Source organism: Otolemur garnettii, unplaced genomic scaffold, assembly GCF_000181295.1.
Source record: "Otolemur garnettii isolate 467f Iridium unplaced genomic scaffold, OtoGar3 scaffold00002, whole genome shotgun sequence".
Classification (NCBI taxonomy): domain Eukaryota; kingdom Metazoa; phylum Chordata; class Mammalia; order Primates; family Galagidae; genus Otolemur; species Otolemur garnettii.
Window position 1 is genome coordinate 31,652,840 of NW_003852397.1, and position 16,487 is coordinate 31,669,326.

Here is a 16,487-nt window from a genome sequence, read left to right on the forward strand (position 1 = left end):
AAAAAAAAAAAAAAGAATATATAAAAGGAAAAGTGAACTCATTCCTTCTACCATATTATACCAATATACTATCATGTTTTGGGGAAAATCTATAAAATTATAGAAAAAAATACAAGGTTTGGATGAATTTTCTCCTCATACCAGCTTTTTCTAATTAGTTTCCCTCATAGTTGAGTTTAATGATATTTGAAGGAAGAGCATCTCTTCTTCCTCTATTGTGGAACAAGGCCCCATACCATAAGAATTTGGCCAGTGGAAGAACAAGACCAAAACAAGAGAGACAGACAGAGAAAGAGAGACTACAGAGTAGCAGAGGAGAACAACTGGGAAACAGAAAAAGCAACTTTGCAATTTTAGCTATCCCGAGGCCACAGTTATAGATTCTACATAAACCATAAAGCCTGGGGAAAAACCATGGGGAATGTTCAGAGTTGGGGTAGAAAGGTGGGTTGGCAGGGGAAACAATGACCAAAGCATCCTTCACTCAGCCACTCCATTAAGGCTGGGTATGACAACAGCCTGCACCGCTCATGGGGCATAAACTACTGCACGCTGTGAGTGAATGGCTGCAAATTCATCCCCTTCCCCTCCTTGCCACATACACACACTTGGTCTTCCAGCTACTCAGAAGATACTGACTGAGCTTTCCTATGCTTCCATATCCTTACAGTCTTTTAGGAGTTAGAGAAGGCCCCAGTCATTTTAACTATTTTTAAATTCCCAATATATTTTTTCCCTACATAGTCTACTCCTTCTTCTCCCAGTAATCAGCCTCTACCTTTGGTCATTGACACTAAGTCCTTTTATCTGAAATGCATTTTGCCCAACTCTTCTTCATCCTTTACCATCCTAATCAGGCATCATCCACCATCTAAGACTGTAGCTGGAGCTCTACACCCCCAGCAGTCAATCACTCCCTCCTTTATAACTCAGAGCCTTGTCTGGACTGTAATAGCATGCAGCTATTTGTTTGTATGGCTGCCAATTCTTTGAGGACAGAAGTTAGAATTAATAAGTCTTTGCGTCTTTTCTTTCTGCAAACATCACCCCAAGGGCCAGAGGGAGTAAAGCTAAAGTTATTAGATATCCTGGTAAACTGACTTTCTGCAGGGGTAGGGCTATTTGTAGCATTTATCAATTTCCATGGTGTAAATACCATGGCTGATTTCAAGTTACCAATGTGATGTCACTGAACACTGAGTTGAGAAGAAGTGTGAATAATTGATTCCTGTGAGCTGGAATGAGCTGACTCCAACAAATCACAGGGGAATTAAATGAGTGGTGAAGGGATGATGCTGGAGTCACAAGATGGCTCAGGGCTAGAACTGAGGTTGGGTTTAGGTTGGAGAGAAGAAGGTGAAGTCAGCAGAAATAAAAAGAGAGTTCTAAGGCATATGGAATTCTGACCCATCAGTTCTCAGAAAAAGTCCAGATTTTGGGATTCCATCCATGAGATGGATAACAAATAGAGTGCCAGCCTGCTTTCCTGGCATAAGCACTTCTCTGAAGCCATTCATTGGGCCTTTTTAAATAAAGAAAATAAATACTGCTAGGTTGCTGTAATTCTTGCTTGCTGTTCTCCTGAAAAACCCTATTCCAGTCACCAGTGCTACATAACAAATCATCCCAAAACTTAGTGTCCTAAAACAAAAATAATCAGTAATTTTGCTTATGAATCTCTTTGGTCAGTGAATGACAGAGAAGCCTTTGAGTCTGCTCCCCATGGCACCTGCTGGGGAGATTCAACTGAGGCTAGGAGATCCATTTCCAAGGTGGCTCACTCACACCACTGATTTCAAGTTACCAAGGCAATGTCACTGAGCCTCATTGGCTATCACATGGAATCTCAGCTGGGCTGAAGATCCAAGGCCTTGATTCCTTGCATGTGCACCTCTCCACACTGGCCTCTCAATGAGCTACTCACAACATGGTAACTGGATTCAAGAGTAAGAATCTCAAGGGAACCAAGAAAAAGCTGTCACCGCTAGACCTAGACTCAAAAATAAAATAACATCAATTTTGCCATAATCACAGGCTTGCCCAAATTAAAGGTGAGGGAACACAGACTCCACCTTTCAATAATAGTAACATCACACTACAAAAGGAACATCTGAGAAGTTGTAATAGAGATAAAATCCTGAAAAAAGGAAAAATGTTTTATGAGCTATTTCTTTACACACACACACACACACACACACACACCCCACACACCCGTTTTAGAAATTAAAACCTACATCCCACCAAGGTCAGTAAACAGAATGGCAGAAGAATGGTTTTTTTTCTTTGTTTCTAGTATCTTAAATCACAGGAAATAGGAGATGGCTCAATAGAACAGAGGTCACTGAAATGTCTTCACGAGAGATGCCATAGTTAACAGCAATAGCCTAAGGCTAGAGACTTCCTTTGAAAAGCTCTGTATTTCTGTTAAAGTTAAGGACAATGGTACTTTCACAGGAGAGTATGGCATTTCCCTCATTTGCTGGTAAATTAATAAATTTCTCCTTCCATTTCTTTAAACCACTTGTTCTTGTTCTTTGTCTGGCCACAGAGACAAGTACTGAAACTTCAGTAACAAAGTGATATATTGTGATGGCCATCTTTGGAAAATACAATATGTCACATAAGCCTAAGGATCATGAGAGCATTTTACCTTATGCTTCCATCAAAGGAAGCCTCTTTGCTCGGAAACACAGGCCACCATGGCCATACTCCTTTCTTGCCTGAGATGTTCCTTGCTGCAAAACGCTCAGTCCTGGAATTGGGAGGATTCAATCCCAATTCAACTTCCTACAGAATGCCTGGTCTCAAATAAGGATTTCAAGACTTAAGGCTGGGTTCAGTGACTCAAACCTGTAATCCTAGCACTCTGGGAGGATTGATAGCTTGAGCTCAGGAGTTGAAGACAAGCTTGAGCAAGCTTGTCTCTAAAAACAGCTGGGCGTTGTGACCAGCACCTGTAGTCCCAGCTGAGGAAGGCTGAGAAAAGAGGATAACTTGGAAGGCTGAGGAAAGAGGATAACTTGAGCCCAAAAGTTTGAGATTGCTGTGAGCTACAATGCCTCAGCACTCTACCCAGGGTAACAAACTGAGACTCTGTGTGTGTTAAATAAATAAATATAAAATAATAGATTGTAACACAAGTAATTTTTTTTTTTTTTTTGGAAAGAGGAATGGGAAAAAATTCTGAGTTAACCCTCCCTCTCCAACTTTCCTACAGATTAGCAAGACAAGGATATATAAACTTGGCACTCCATTACTTAGCAGAGGGAAAAAAGTATACATCTCTAAGTCTAAGAGGAAGGCCTTGAGGAGAACAGTTCTTAAATGGCAGCATGAGTAGCTCAGCAGAACTGCTCTCTAGCAAACAACCAAAAGTGATGAAAATTACTAACAATGACATCTATTTAAAGTCTGTGAAACTCATCTTAAGAGCATACAGCAAATGAAGAAACATTTGTTTAAGAAAATCTACCAATTATAGTAAAAACAAAGGGTCTGTGGCCCTTGAGCAATGACCTGCTATCTCCCTCCATTCCTGAGTATGAAGCAAGCTCCATTCTAAGTGTGTGAGGTGTGGCCAAGATGCCTTGAGTTCCCTCTCCCCACAGCTCCTAGTCTTAGGATAGGCTATCTTTCCAGAAAGGGCAAGCTTCTAGCATTTTTTCCCCCACCATTTCCATGTTGCTGAGGCTACATTCCAGGTGAGTGTAGCCAAGATATTGAGGACTTCCTTCCTCCACCCTATCCCTACTCACATGAACAGCAGGCAGAGAACACTGGAGCTCACACATAGTTTGGTTCCATGCCAGAAGAAGCAAGTCAAGAAGACCAGAGACTACTGCCCTACCCAGTGCCCTGCTCACAAGCAGAAGTGTCACTCTGAGAAAAGTGGGCCATTGTTCCTGCCTCCAGCACCAGAGAGGCAGCTCGGGAGATTTTGACCAGGGAAAGAGGCAGGCTGTGATAGAATTTGGAAGCTCCCCACCAAAGGGACTAACCTGATTTGGAGCAGAGTCTAAAAAACACAAGCCTGATTTCAAGGTCTCTTGAAAATAATGGAGATTTGGTAGAGAGAATAGATTTTTATTAAAATATCCCACAGAAGTCACTAAAAGAAGCAATTAGAAAGAGAATGGCACTTCCATAAGAGCAACAAGCAAAACCATAGGTCAGCTAGTTTATTAGAAAGAACCAGAAATGAAAGACAAGAACCACCCTCTGAAGTCAGAACAAACCTCAAAAACTTGCCTCAAAAAATACACCTGCAGGCTTGGGGCCTGTAGCTCAGCGGCTAGGGTGCCAGCCATATACACCAGAACTGGCAGGTTCAAACCCAGACCGGGCCTGCTAAACAACAATGACAACTACAACCCCAAAATGGTCAGGTGTTGTGGTGGGTGCCTGTAGTCCCAGCTGAGGCAAGAGAATTGCTTAAGCCCAAAAGTTAGTTTGAGGTTGCTGTGAGCTGTGACACTACAGCACTCTACCGAGGGCAATGTAATGAAACTCTGTCTCAAAACAAACAAACAAATAAACAAACAAAAAACAAAAAAAACCACACACACACATATATATACACGAGTCCTTGCAGACGGGACTCAAATATTTATATATATATATACTGGCAGAAGGGACTCAAATTTAACTAGAAAAGACTAGAGAACAATTATGCCTTTGTGGGGTATTGTTACAAACAATCAGTTAACAATTAGTGGACGCTAACAGCTGGGTGTGATGCCAATAAAAGTAGACAGCAGAGAGAACAGGAAAAAAGACAAAGGAGTCCTGCTAAAATCACTATCATCCCAGGGTGGATATGACCACAGCTGCTGTCTGAGGAGCAACATTAGAGACTTCATACTGAAGAAGAATAGATTTTTATTAAAATATCCCATAGAAGTCACTAAAAGAGTAAACAAGCAAACAACAAGCCTCAGGGAAGTGGGGTAGAATAATGTCCAGATTTGCTACAATATAATATATTATCTAACATGTCCAGTTATCAACAATTATGAGACATGCAAATAAACAGGAGGTGTGACACATACATAGGAAAAAAGTAGGCAACAGATACTGATTTAGAGGGCCTGAAATAATAGATTTAACAAAAACTTCAAAACAGTCATTATAAATATGCTTTAACAATTTAAAAAATGTTTAAAGACGTATTAGAAAAATGTCACATCAAGTAGAAAGAGAAATTACATTTTAAAAAATGCCAAATAGAAACTTTGGAAATGAAAAGTACCATAAACAAAAAATTCATTAGAAGGGATCAACAGTAGATTTTAACTGACAGAAGGAATCCATGAACCTGAAGGGCAATGGATAGAGATTATGTAATATAAAGAACAGAAAGAAAATTTTAAAAAAATGAATAAAGCATCAAAAAATGAACAGAGCTTCAAAGAAATGTAGAACACCATTAAGCACAACATATATACATATAATGAGAGTACTAGATATAAAAATAGAAAGAAAAAAGTATTAAAAAAATAATGGCTGAAAACTCCCCAAATTTGATAAAATACCCATTTACACATTGAAGAAGCTCAATTACCTACCTAGTAGGATAAATGCAAAATCACACCTAGATTCCTCAGTAAAATGTGGAAAGACAAAGAGATGATTTTCAAAGAAAAGAGTAAGACTTTGGTTGAATAAATTGTTGTGTATAAGTATAGATGCTATGCAAACATTTAAATGGTATACTAATGCAGAGCAATGTTCCATTTCGGTAAGTGGAAAAAAATCAGGTTATAAAATTGTATCTAGTATAATTATATTTGAAACAATAAATACACTTAGGTATACAAAGCATTTAGCAGAGTTACTGTCAATTAATCAGAGAGTATGCACTCTCTAGAAGGTAGTTCTTCCTGGTTGTGTTGCTGCTGTTGAGTTTATTTTCATCATCAGTATCAATTTAATAAGAATTTATTAGCTATGTCATAAAGCCTTTTAAAATTCATCAGGTCAAACTGGTATTATTGTAGTTTGTGTCAATCATTTATAGCTGGTCATTGAAAAAAATAATATTAATGCTCATATCTATTGCATCTGACTGATATATTTTCTTATCTCAGTTTTTGTTGGGTGAAAATACTGAAACTAGGGCTTATTCCCTAGGAAAGCCTTCCCCGTCCAACTTGTTTCTGAGCTCACACAAGAACTTCCCAGGCCACGGGCAGGTGAGAGAAATGGGCTATACAATTCATAGTCTAAATTAAAAAGCTGGCCTGGGAAACCAACTCTTCTGTGAAGAAAAAGGTATTCAATAATTGCTTATAAAAATCAGTTGATTCAGAGCATTGGCCTCAGTGAACCTCAGTATCCTAACTTTCCAAATAACTGTTCATAAACTTTTGAAATCTAAACCATTTTTAAGAGATGGGCTTCCTGTATTTGAATGCTATAAATAAATGAACCCAGAAATAACAGATTGCAGAAGAAAGATAATTTTAAATATGGACAAATATTGCCAGATGAAAATGTAATTAGTGTTAGCCTACTTCCTCGTTAAGCATTATAAATATAATAGGTACAGCTATTAGTGCTGAAACAAAACACCTGCCAATTATTCATAAGTGTTTCCAATTCTACAAAACATATTCCACAATACAAAGATGCTACACACTGAGGTTCAGAGACAAGTTCTCAACCTCATTCAATCTAATTTTTCTAAGAGTGTTTCCCAAAGATTACTCATCACACTTATGTATCTGTCACTATAATTAATAGTTTCTCTGTTATTCCTTCCACTTTAGATTTGGCAATAGAAATTTCATTACCAGATAAGCCTGTTTTATTCAGATACAAGTGAAGTAATTACTAAATTCATAATAAGGTAGTTATTTGGTGTCAGTATGATGATGAATCCTCAGTTTGTACTTGCTAAAAGTTAATAATCTCTGCAAGGAGCGCTGACCTAATGCTCAGAAAAATACATTTAAATCTGCCTGCTTTTGTATACTTGGGGTGTTTGGGCTGTTTTAAGTTTTTCCTAAGTCAGATACTTTTGTAGCCCTAAAACATGATATCAATAATGTTTGATATACTTATAATTCTGTATACATGTTAAGAGCAATTTTTTAAAAAGAAATAACAATGGCATACTCCAACCAGTACTCTATGCTTTGCTCTTCTCTCTGTGGGTTCTGTTGCCTCAGTTTTCTAGGAAATATCCATTTGATTTGGCAAACAGATACAGATGGCTGTCAAGAAGAGCCAGCTTTATTGTCACATATATGGTAGAACCTCCATAGTTGACCACCTCCCAACATTGACCACCTTCTTAAATTGACCTAATTTTCATATACTAGTCATGCACCTGTATATATCTGAATGCTAGGCCTAGTTCTTTTTGTCGACCACCTCTGTATGTTGACCAGTTTGTTACAGTCCCTTGGCTGGTCAACTTACCAAGGTTCCACTGTAATTCTAAAAATTTAAATGAAGGGCTTCATAAATTAACTTACTCGTAAGTCAAATGACATTTTGTAACATCTTTCTCAGATACCATGTAATCTTAAATTATGAAGACATTATATATTTGAATCTATTTTTAAATGTCTACAATAATAATTTTAAAAATTAAGTGTGAAGAGAGATGCAAGTATGTAATTGAAATTCAGTTAATCTGAAGCTCAACATTGATTTTTGCAAAATGGAGAAAGGATCTCTAAAAGAAGCAAGATTTCTCCTGAGGGGTAGGAATCTTATCGCTTTTGCTTTTATGCTCTAAGGGAATGTGCCTAGTCTTGGGCAAACAGTAGATGCTCAATAAAGAAAAATTTAAAGGAATTCATTCCTCTGAACATATTTTTATGATGTATGGTTTTTTGTTTCGTTTGGGTTTTCTTTCTCTCTTTTTTTTTTATGGATGGGTGGGTAGAAGGGTTAAAGGGGTTTGGACAAAGGATGAAGGAAGATTATAGGTGAATTGAAAAGATCTCCAAAGCAAAATAAACTAACAATGAAAAAACCCAGTGAAGAATCTATAAATGAATAATGACAAGACTGAATTGAAGTGACAGGATTTACAGGGAACAGCCATAGACAGATTTAACCTTGACAGTGTGTTCTCCTACTTGGAAGGCATGAGGACAAGAACGGAAATAATGACCATTATGAAAATCCCAAGCCATGTCCCCCCTGTTGTTTACTTTTTCCTAACCAGAGGAAGGGTAATTTTCTACTTTGCCTTCTTTAGAAGAATGAAGTGGGACATCTTTTACATTGCTTATCTGTGAAAGCTCAGATCTACTTAGGTTGATTTGCATATAATAATTATTTACTTAATTAACAAGCTCTCAGCTAGATTGTTCTTTCAACCTTTAACAAGCTGAAAATTATATAAGATTCCTCGTCAAAGGAAAAAATATTCCTCAAATAAGATCTATTGCTTACAATACAACATACTAAACACAATTTTCCACATGACTTCTTCAATGAGATTTAAACTAGTTCCACAACAAGGAAGGAGAAATTCCCTTGATACAAGAGCTCAGAGAAACTAAGAAATCTCAGATGCATCTATCACTGAAAACCCAGAAATTTTTAGTTTATCCTCAAAACAAGTATCTTTAGTAAAATTCTTAAAAGTACATTTATTTTACATTAACCTTAAAATAAAACACTGCATTTAGGGTTATAAATACTTTAATTGGTTAGCAGAACTGTATCAAAATTTAATGCTTATGGTACACTAAGAACTTTCCCTTGTAGTTCAGAAAACTCCAAACCAACCAATTAATCAATGAATAAAGAGAATTTTTGAAACCAGTATAATGAAATATATCCAGTTCCAAATGCAAAAGACTTTCTTTTGCTCCTGTCAGAAAATGATTCGTGTTAAAGAGATAAGTTGAATGGATATAGTAAGTAAATGAGCTTATAAACAAAATGTTATCACTCCCTCAGGGCAACAGATAAAAAATTCATCTGGACTAGCCCATTGCCTACTCACCAGATGTCTGACTTTGTATCATATCCTTGGTGTTTGAGAGCCTCAGGACTCATGTAATGGGGAGTTCCAGTTAAAGTTGTGGCCAGGTCACAGGATCCCATTAGCAGTCGAGAAACTCCAAAATCACCTTGAAATAATAAATTTTTATAAATATTTTATAACACTAAAAGTCAACCCTGCAAGTTAACAATTGAATGAGTATCTAATTTCATTATTGTATTATGCAGTTTGTTCACACCATTTTCAAGAAATAGGAAAGTAATATACCTCAAATCATACAATGTTGGCAAGTAGCTTTTAAAACATAAACTTTATAGGAAGAAGACAACTTTGAGCCAGGAAAGTGAATTATGTAACCTAAAATTCTTTATTTTTGAAATTGTGGAAAACTAGATAACTTGATATAAAAAAATGATATCAAATCTGAATAAAGCAAACAAAATGATTCTGGAGAACCTGAATATGATGATATGTAATTTTATCTGAGGGGGAAAGAGTTTGTTTTTAATTTATAATAAAGGATACATTATAAAAAGCTGAGACTATTCAAAAATGTAAGTATTAACATTTGAATTCATTAGCTTTTTTCTTGTTTCCTAAATTAGTAGAAATGCTTTGTTCCTTCCTTCCCTGTGAATATCCTACAAGATGAATTGACAACCCAGTAAGTAATTATTATGAGTCAAGGTTTAGTTCTGAAGGACTAAAGGTTAGAGAGCCATTATATCAACATTTAGGTTATCTATGATAGCTGCTTACAGTATGTGGTAAAATAAGTGTAAACCTACAATAACTAATCAAATCAATAAAACAAGTTAACTACTTGCAAAGTTCCTGGCATACAGAAGTGCCAAAAAAATGTATACACATTTTAAGAAACAAACAAAAAAAGGTATTAAAATTGTAATACTCAATTCTTGGCTTCTGCAATTATAAGAAATCCAAGATACAATGTATAAGATAACAAATGTTATTGTTGTATATTGAGAATTACAATTTTTACACAGTTTTTTCTTTCTTAAAATGTGTATAATTTTTTACCATCCTCTGTATTTGTTAAATATAACAAGTGTATAGTAAATATTTTATACCTTGATTTACAGCAGATAATCAGAAATAATAAGGATTTTTTGGGCCCATCTAGGTAGGACAAAAATTTGAGAAGTTTAAATAATCAATGATTCCTCAACACTTCCATATATTTCAATTTGATATAATAAAATCTAGAATATACTTTCCTGTGTTTCTGGAATATATACTTTTAAATATCTTACCAATTTTAAGTAAATTGTTTTTCAAAAATATATTCTTTGATTTCAAGTCCCGATGAAGTATCCTCCTACAAAAAGCAAAAAAGAATATACAAGTTCATGCAAAGTATATCATTTTTAAAGCCAAATATAAATAATATATATGGTTGCAGATGAAACAATTCACACATAAATATATACTCTCAGATGTGTCTGTCAATGTTTAATAGCTGCAAAGCCACAACATTTTCTAGTTTCCCTGAGGAAATAGAAGTTTTAAAATAAAGGTTTTAAAGGAAGAGAAACAAGCAGTTAGGGGAAAAGTGATATGCTTTTAACTATTTTAATAGCCAGATTTTATTGTAGCATGATCTATGAAAGGTGTAAATGGTGGCAACCAGAGGCGAAACTGTAGCAGAGATGTTCAGGCCAGATTTACTGAAGGCCTGAGACAACCCACCTGGGCAGGGCAAAGGAGGCATCTGTGAGACTTGGGGGGGGGAGGGTAGGGAGAGGGGGACAGTTAGAGAACCCTTTCATTTGCCCACAGGAGGTGGGCAAATTCCACAGCTTGCCCAGAGGGCTTTGGTGAGTTAGAGTCCTTTGGCTCTAATTTCCTGGGGGGTAGGGGGTTGGGGAGGAGTGGGGCTAACTAGGTCCTTTGTGTTTCTTGTCTTAAGAGGAAAGGAGAAGGAGGTTGGGAAGGTGAGGAGGAGGAGAGGAAGGTTTCAAGAGGGTATTAGCAGCTGAGAACCAGCAATCTACATAGTACCACGTGTGTATATCCAGTAACCACATCCTAAGATGATAAATCAGTAATTATAATGCTTTAGAATAGCTAAAGTAGCAATGAAAATAATTTTATGGTTGGGGGTCACCACAACATGAGGAACTGTATTAAAGGGTTGCGGCATTAGGAAGGTTGAGAACCACTGCTTTATTTTTTTTCCTTTTTTTTTGCCAAGGTGGGTTTGAACCCACCACCTCTGGTGTATGAGGCCGGTGCCCTTACTCCTTGAGCCACAGGCACCACCCAGAACCACTGCTTTAGAATCTGTTATTACTAGGTACCCAAATGTTCGGGTTTTATACATTTGTAAAAATAATAATGTTGATAACAATATTTAATAACAGCTTATTCTGTCCTATTATAAGCCAGCAATGTAAATAATATCAGTTAAGACTTTTATTCGTATAATGAGAGCTACAAACTTCAAAATCTTTGCCTAAAAAACAAAAACCTAAAATGCTGAACAAAGTAAACAAACATCTTTACATAAGCACAGCTGAGCTCTCAAGAAAATGAGATAAATTCCCCAAGAATTATACAAAAAGAAACTGAAAATCAGAGTAGCAGTAGGCACTGATTTCCTAGTTTGCCTTGATGGACACACAGAAACAAGAGCCAAGGTCTTGAGCCACAGTAGCATGTAGAGCGGGAGCTTATTTTACATATAAAATTAGAATCCTACAGGTGGTCCATATTTTAAGTGAAAGGGTAACCTAAAAAACCTTCACTCAAAAGTAAACAAAATGACAAGAGAGCTTATCTGCATACATTTGAACTATGAGTGGGTAAAAAAGTCTCTCTTCATATTTTATAACCATCTCTCTACTCACAATATGCAATAGCTTTATGGCCTTAGAAATCTCAAGCCAAGAATTAACATAAAAGCTGGTTCTCAGTTGCTAATACCCTCTTGAGATATCTGGCAGAAGTGAATATAAACTAAGCATCAGAAGATAACATTCAATTGAAATTAGACCCCTGAGAATTTCAGATAATCAAATAAGATACAAACTGAAAAATAAGTATGTTTAAAATGATTAAGATCATTTTTAAAAAGTAACAGTAAACATGAGATAGAAACACCAAGAAAGATAAAGCTGACTTGAGAAACAAACAAATAGAACTTTGTCAAGTGAGGGTGGGTAGGAATGTAATTATCAAAATTAAAAATTCAAGATTAAGACCTCAAGTTCCAACTATGATCAACTAATATTATGTCTCCCATCTTATACAGTTGTATATAAAACACTGTAAAATGTGAACAATGTAAAACCTGTATAAAATTTGTTCTTGAAGATATCAGAGAGCATTTAGGGAAACTTAGGCCATCCACACCTGAGGGGACAGACCCCATAAAGAAGGGAAATGCACTCACTGAGGTGAGCCAAACAGTTCTTATTGTATTTTCCTATCAGGGCATTTGGCATTGGCCTCGGTAGAGCTTATGGTAGTTTTACTGGGTTTGGAATACAAACACTGTAATTCAGGATTAGGAAGGCAGCCAGGACTCAGGGGACAAATTTTCTAGAGAAAAGATAACAATAAAAAAAATGAATTTGACATTCCACAAGGATTTCACCTTTGAGGCACTCACTAAATCCTCAACTGTTAGGAGCAGGACAATGGGAGAGAGCCACTGCTCAATGGCTAAGAAACTAACCAGATTTGATCCAGTAGGTAAGAAGCTTAGAAGTGCCTGCTCCATTCTAACAACAAGTAAAAAGCTGAACAAACTGAAAAAAATGAACAACTCTTTTTAAGAGTATACCCAGGAAGAGAATGTTCTGATCTAGAAAGACAAAAGGCTTCTTGCAGAAACTCAAGGACACTCCTGCAAAGTCCTCCCCATGGTAACTCAGCTTCTCAGAATTTGTAAAAACTTAGCTTCTTAGAACCTTGAAACTAACCCCTGCTTTTGCTACTGTAAACCCCGCACATGCTTTGAACCCTCCAATGAGGGACAATATAATAATTCCTTTGTCTGCCTTCTTGTGCAAAAGAACAGGAACAGAGCTGATCGGGGAGGTTGGCCATTTTCGACTCCAGTCTGTCTGTCACAGGTCTGCTGGCCTGAATAAAGCCCTTCCTCTTTCAAACACAGGTGTTTGGGTGAATCTTTCCGTCCATTGGGCCTTGTTTTTCTGCAACCTTCTTAAATTTGTTACAGAAATGAGGATACAGGGCAAACCACTGCCATCAAAACTGGAGATACAGAGAGGAGAATACAGAGAACCATGACTCACCAGAGCAGAAGTATCCATGGGAACCAGCACTGGGGCAGGGAAACCTGAGCTACAACTAACAAATTGCTGGAGGCTGAATATGGACAAGTCTAAAGGTTGAAAACACCAGAAAGACCCAGACAACAGGAAGCTCCCACACTTCTGTGAGTATTAACCTCCTGGAGCTCTACCAAGTTCTCACAGTGTATATCAGACAAAAATCTCCTCATGTTTCTGGCAGGGGAAGGAGAAAAGGAACCATTTTAAAATGTGCCAGAGCACTCCCTTCATTTCAACAAGATCTGCCCTCAGGAGAAACTATGTAACTAGAGCCTAACCTGCTGAGGCTTTTTCTTTTTCTCTTTTTAGAGATAGGGTTCACTCATGTTGCCCCTGCTACCTCAAACTCTTAGGTTCAAGCAGACTTCCCTCCTTAGCCTCCCAAGTAGCCTCCCAGTCTCTGCCTAGCTGCTGGAGTTTTTGCTTTTTTCAGAGCCTAACTGACATAAGGGGAGAGAAATATCCAACTCTAGCTCCCTTTAGATTTCCACATGGGAGAAGATATATACCCAACTCCAACCCCTCTAGCCATCTTGTCTCACCTAAATGAAGTAGGGGGCCAGAGTGTGAAGTTCACAGTCCAGAGGTACAACCTCAGTAACAAGCTGAAAATTACTCAGAGAATGATGGAACACTTCCCCTCTCTAAAGGTCTATTTAAAGCAGTTCCTTTTATCCAGCACATCATGCATGTCATGTTATCAAGAAAAAATTATAAGATGTACTAAAAGACACACACATCCCCACAAAAAACGCTATATGAAGAAAAACAACATGCATCAGAACCAGACTCAGATATGGTTAAGATATTAGAATTATCAGACACAGAATTCAAAACAACTATGATTACTATGCTAAGGGCTCTAATAGATAAAGTAGACTATGTTCATGAACAGATGGGAAATATAGGCAGAGATGGAAATCCCAAAAAATAACAGGAATGTTAGAGACAAAACTAAATTAAACAAAAAACCCACTACTACAACAATGAAGAATACCTTCAATGGACCTAGTAGTGTTAATAGATGCATATGGCTGAGGAAAAAAATTGCTAAGCTTGCAGATATCCCAATAGAAACCTCCAAAACTGAAAAGCAAAGAGAAATATGGGTAAACTGGAAAAAAGAAAAAAAAATAGCCAATGATTGGGGACAACTAGAAAAAGCATGCAATTGGAAATATCAGAAAAGAGAAGAAAGAAAGGAAAAGAGAAAATATTTGAAACAATAATGACTGAGAATTTCTCCCAATTAATGTCAGAAACCAAAGTACAGATCCAGGAGACTCAGAGAACACCAAACAGAATAAATATCAGAAAACTACAATTAGGCATATCATTTTCAGACTATGAAAATCAAAGATAAAAAAAAAAATTACTGAAAGCCAGAGAGAAAAAACACTTTACTAGAAGTGCAAAGATAAGAGCAAAGATAAGAATTACATCCAAATTTTCCTCAAAACTACCCAAGAAAGAGAGAGTGGAAGAAAATATTTAAAGTATTGAGGAGAAAAAAACACCAACCTTTCTGTACTCTGAGAAATTATCCTTCAAAATTAAAGAAAAATTTTCTCTAACAAATAATTGAAGAAATCCAAAGTCAATAAACTTGGATTGCAAGAAATGTTACAAGAAGTTTTATAGAGAGAAGGAAAATGACATAGGTTAGAAACATGAAAAGAGTATCAGAAAAGGAACAAGTGGAGGTATACAAACTTTTCTTTTTCCCATTCTTATCTAACAAATAACCATTTATTCAAAATAAAAGGAACAAATTATGTATGTTTAGTTGTATATCTTGTGTGTATATGTGCTTATGTATATGTTTATATAGTGTAATAAATGATAACAATGATAGAGGAATTAGGTTTATTTTGTTATTACAAGGTATTTGCACTACATGTGAGGTATAGAGTTATTTGAAAGTGGACTTAGATTAGTTGTGAAAGTTTATTGCAAACTTTAGGGAACCACTAAAAAAAGGGTTTTTGGCATAACTAATATGTTAAAAAAGGACATAAAATGGAATCACATAAAATGCTCAATTAAATGGACAAGAGGCAAGAAAGAACAGAAGACAAAAATAAAACAAAGAACATGAGCAATAAATAAAAAACATTAACAAATATGATAAATATTAATCCAACCATATCAATAATCGCAATGAATGTCAATGGTCCAAATGCACCAATTAAAAGGCAAGAATCTTCAGTGTGGCTCAAAATTCATAACCCAACTCTAATATGTATAATTCACAAGAAGCCCACTTTAAGTATAAAGATACATATATGTTAAAATATGTCACATGGATGGAAATAAATATACATAACACTAATCAAAAGAAAGTAGGAACAGCCATATTAATTTCAGACAAGGAAGACTTTAAAGCAAGGAAAGTTAACAAGGATAAGTAGGAACATTTACATAATGATACAAAGGGGTAAAGTTTCCAGAAGACATAATAATTCTTATTTATTTATTTATTTATTGAGACAGAGTCTCATTCAGTTGCCCTTGGTAGAGAGCCATAGTGTCCTAGCTCACAGCAATCTCAGACTCTACCTAGGGTGACAAAGTGAGACTCTGTCTCAAAAAGAAAAAAAAACCTTAATAAATTTGAAAAAAGATAAATCACACAATGCCTGCTCTCAGACCACAGTGGGATTAAACTAAAAATATCAACAGAAAAATATAACTGGAAATTGCCAAATATGTGGTATTAAACAACACACTTTTTAAAAATATATGTCAAAGAATTCTCAAGATAAATTTTTAAATCCTTTGAACTAAATAAAAATGAAAACACAACTTATCAAAATTTGTGGGATACAGCAAAAGCAGCGTTTAGAGTGAAATTTATAGCCAAAAGAAGAAAGCTCTAAAATCAGTAATCTAAGTTTCTACCTTAGAAAACCAGATAAAGAAGATGAAACTACAGGTGGGTGTGGTGGCTCATGCCTGTTAATCCTAGCACTATGGGAGGCAGAGGCAGGTGGATTGCCTGAGCTCACAGGTTCCAGACCAGCCTGACCCAGAACGAGACCTCATCTGTAAAAAAAAAGCTGGGTGTTGTGGTGGGCGTCTATGGTCCCAGCTACTTGGGAGGCTGAGGCAAGAGAATAGCTTGAGCCCAAGAGTTTGAGGTTGCTATGAGCTATGAAGGCATGGCACTCTACCAAGGACAACAAAGTAAGACTCTG

General features: G+C 36.4%; 1 protein-coding gene across 4 annotated transcripts in view; it reads right to left on the bottom strand.

Moving 5' to 3' along the window:
* The window catches only part of NEK11 (NIMA related kinase 11), a 277,385-nt gene that overhangs the window by 178,034 nt on the left and 82,864 nt on the right, over positions 1-16,487 (bottom strand). For all 4 annotated transcript variants that reach the window (XM_003781704.2, XM_023512762.1, XM_012805223.2 and 1 more), the window contains 2 exons: positions 10,243-10,307; positions 8,969-9,095 (listed from right to left, as the gene is read on the bottom strand). In XM_003781704.2, the coding sequence (XP_003781752.1) occupies positions 8,969-9,095; positions 10,243-10,307 (192 nt within the window). The remainder of the gene's footprint in view (positions 1-8,968; positions 9,096-10,242; positions 10,308-16,487) is intronic.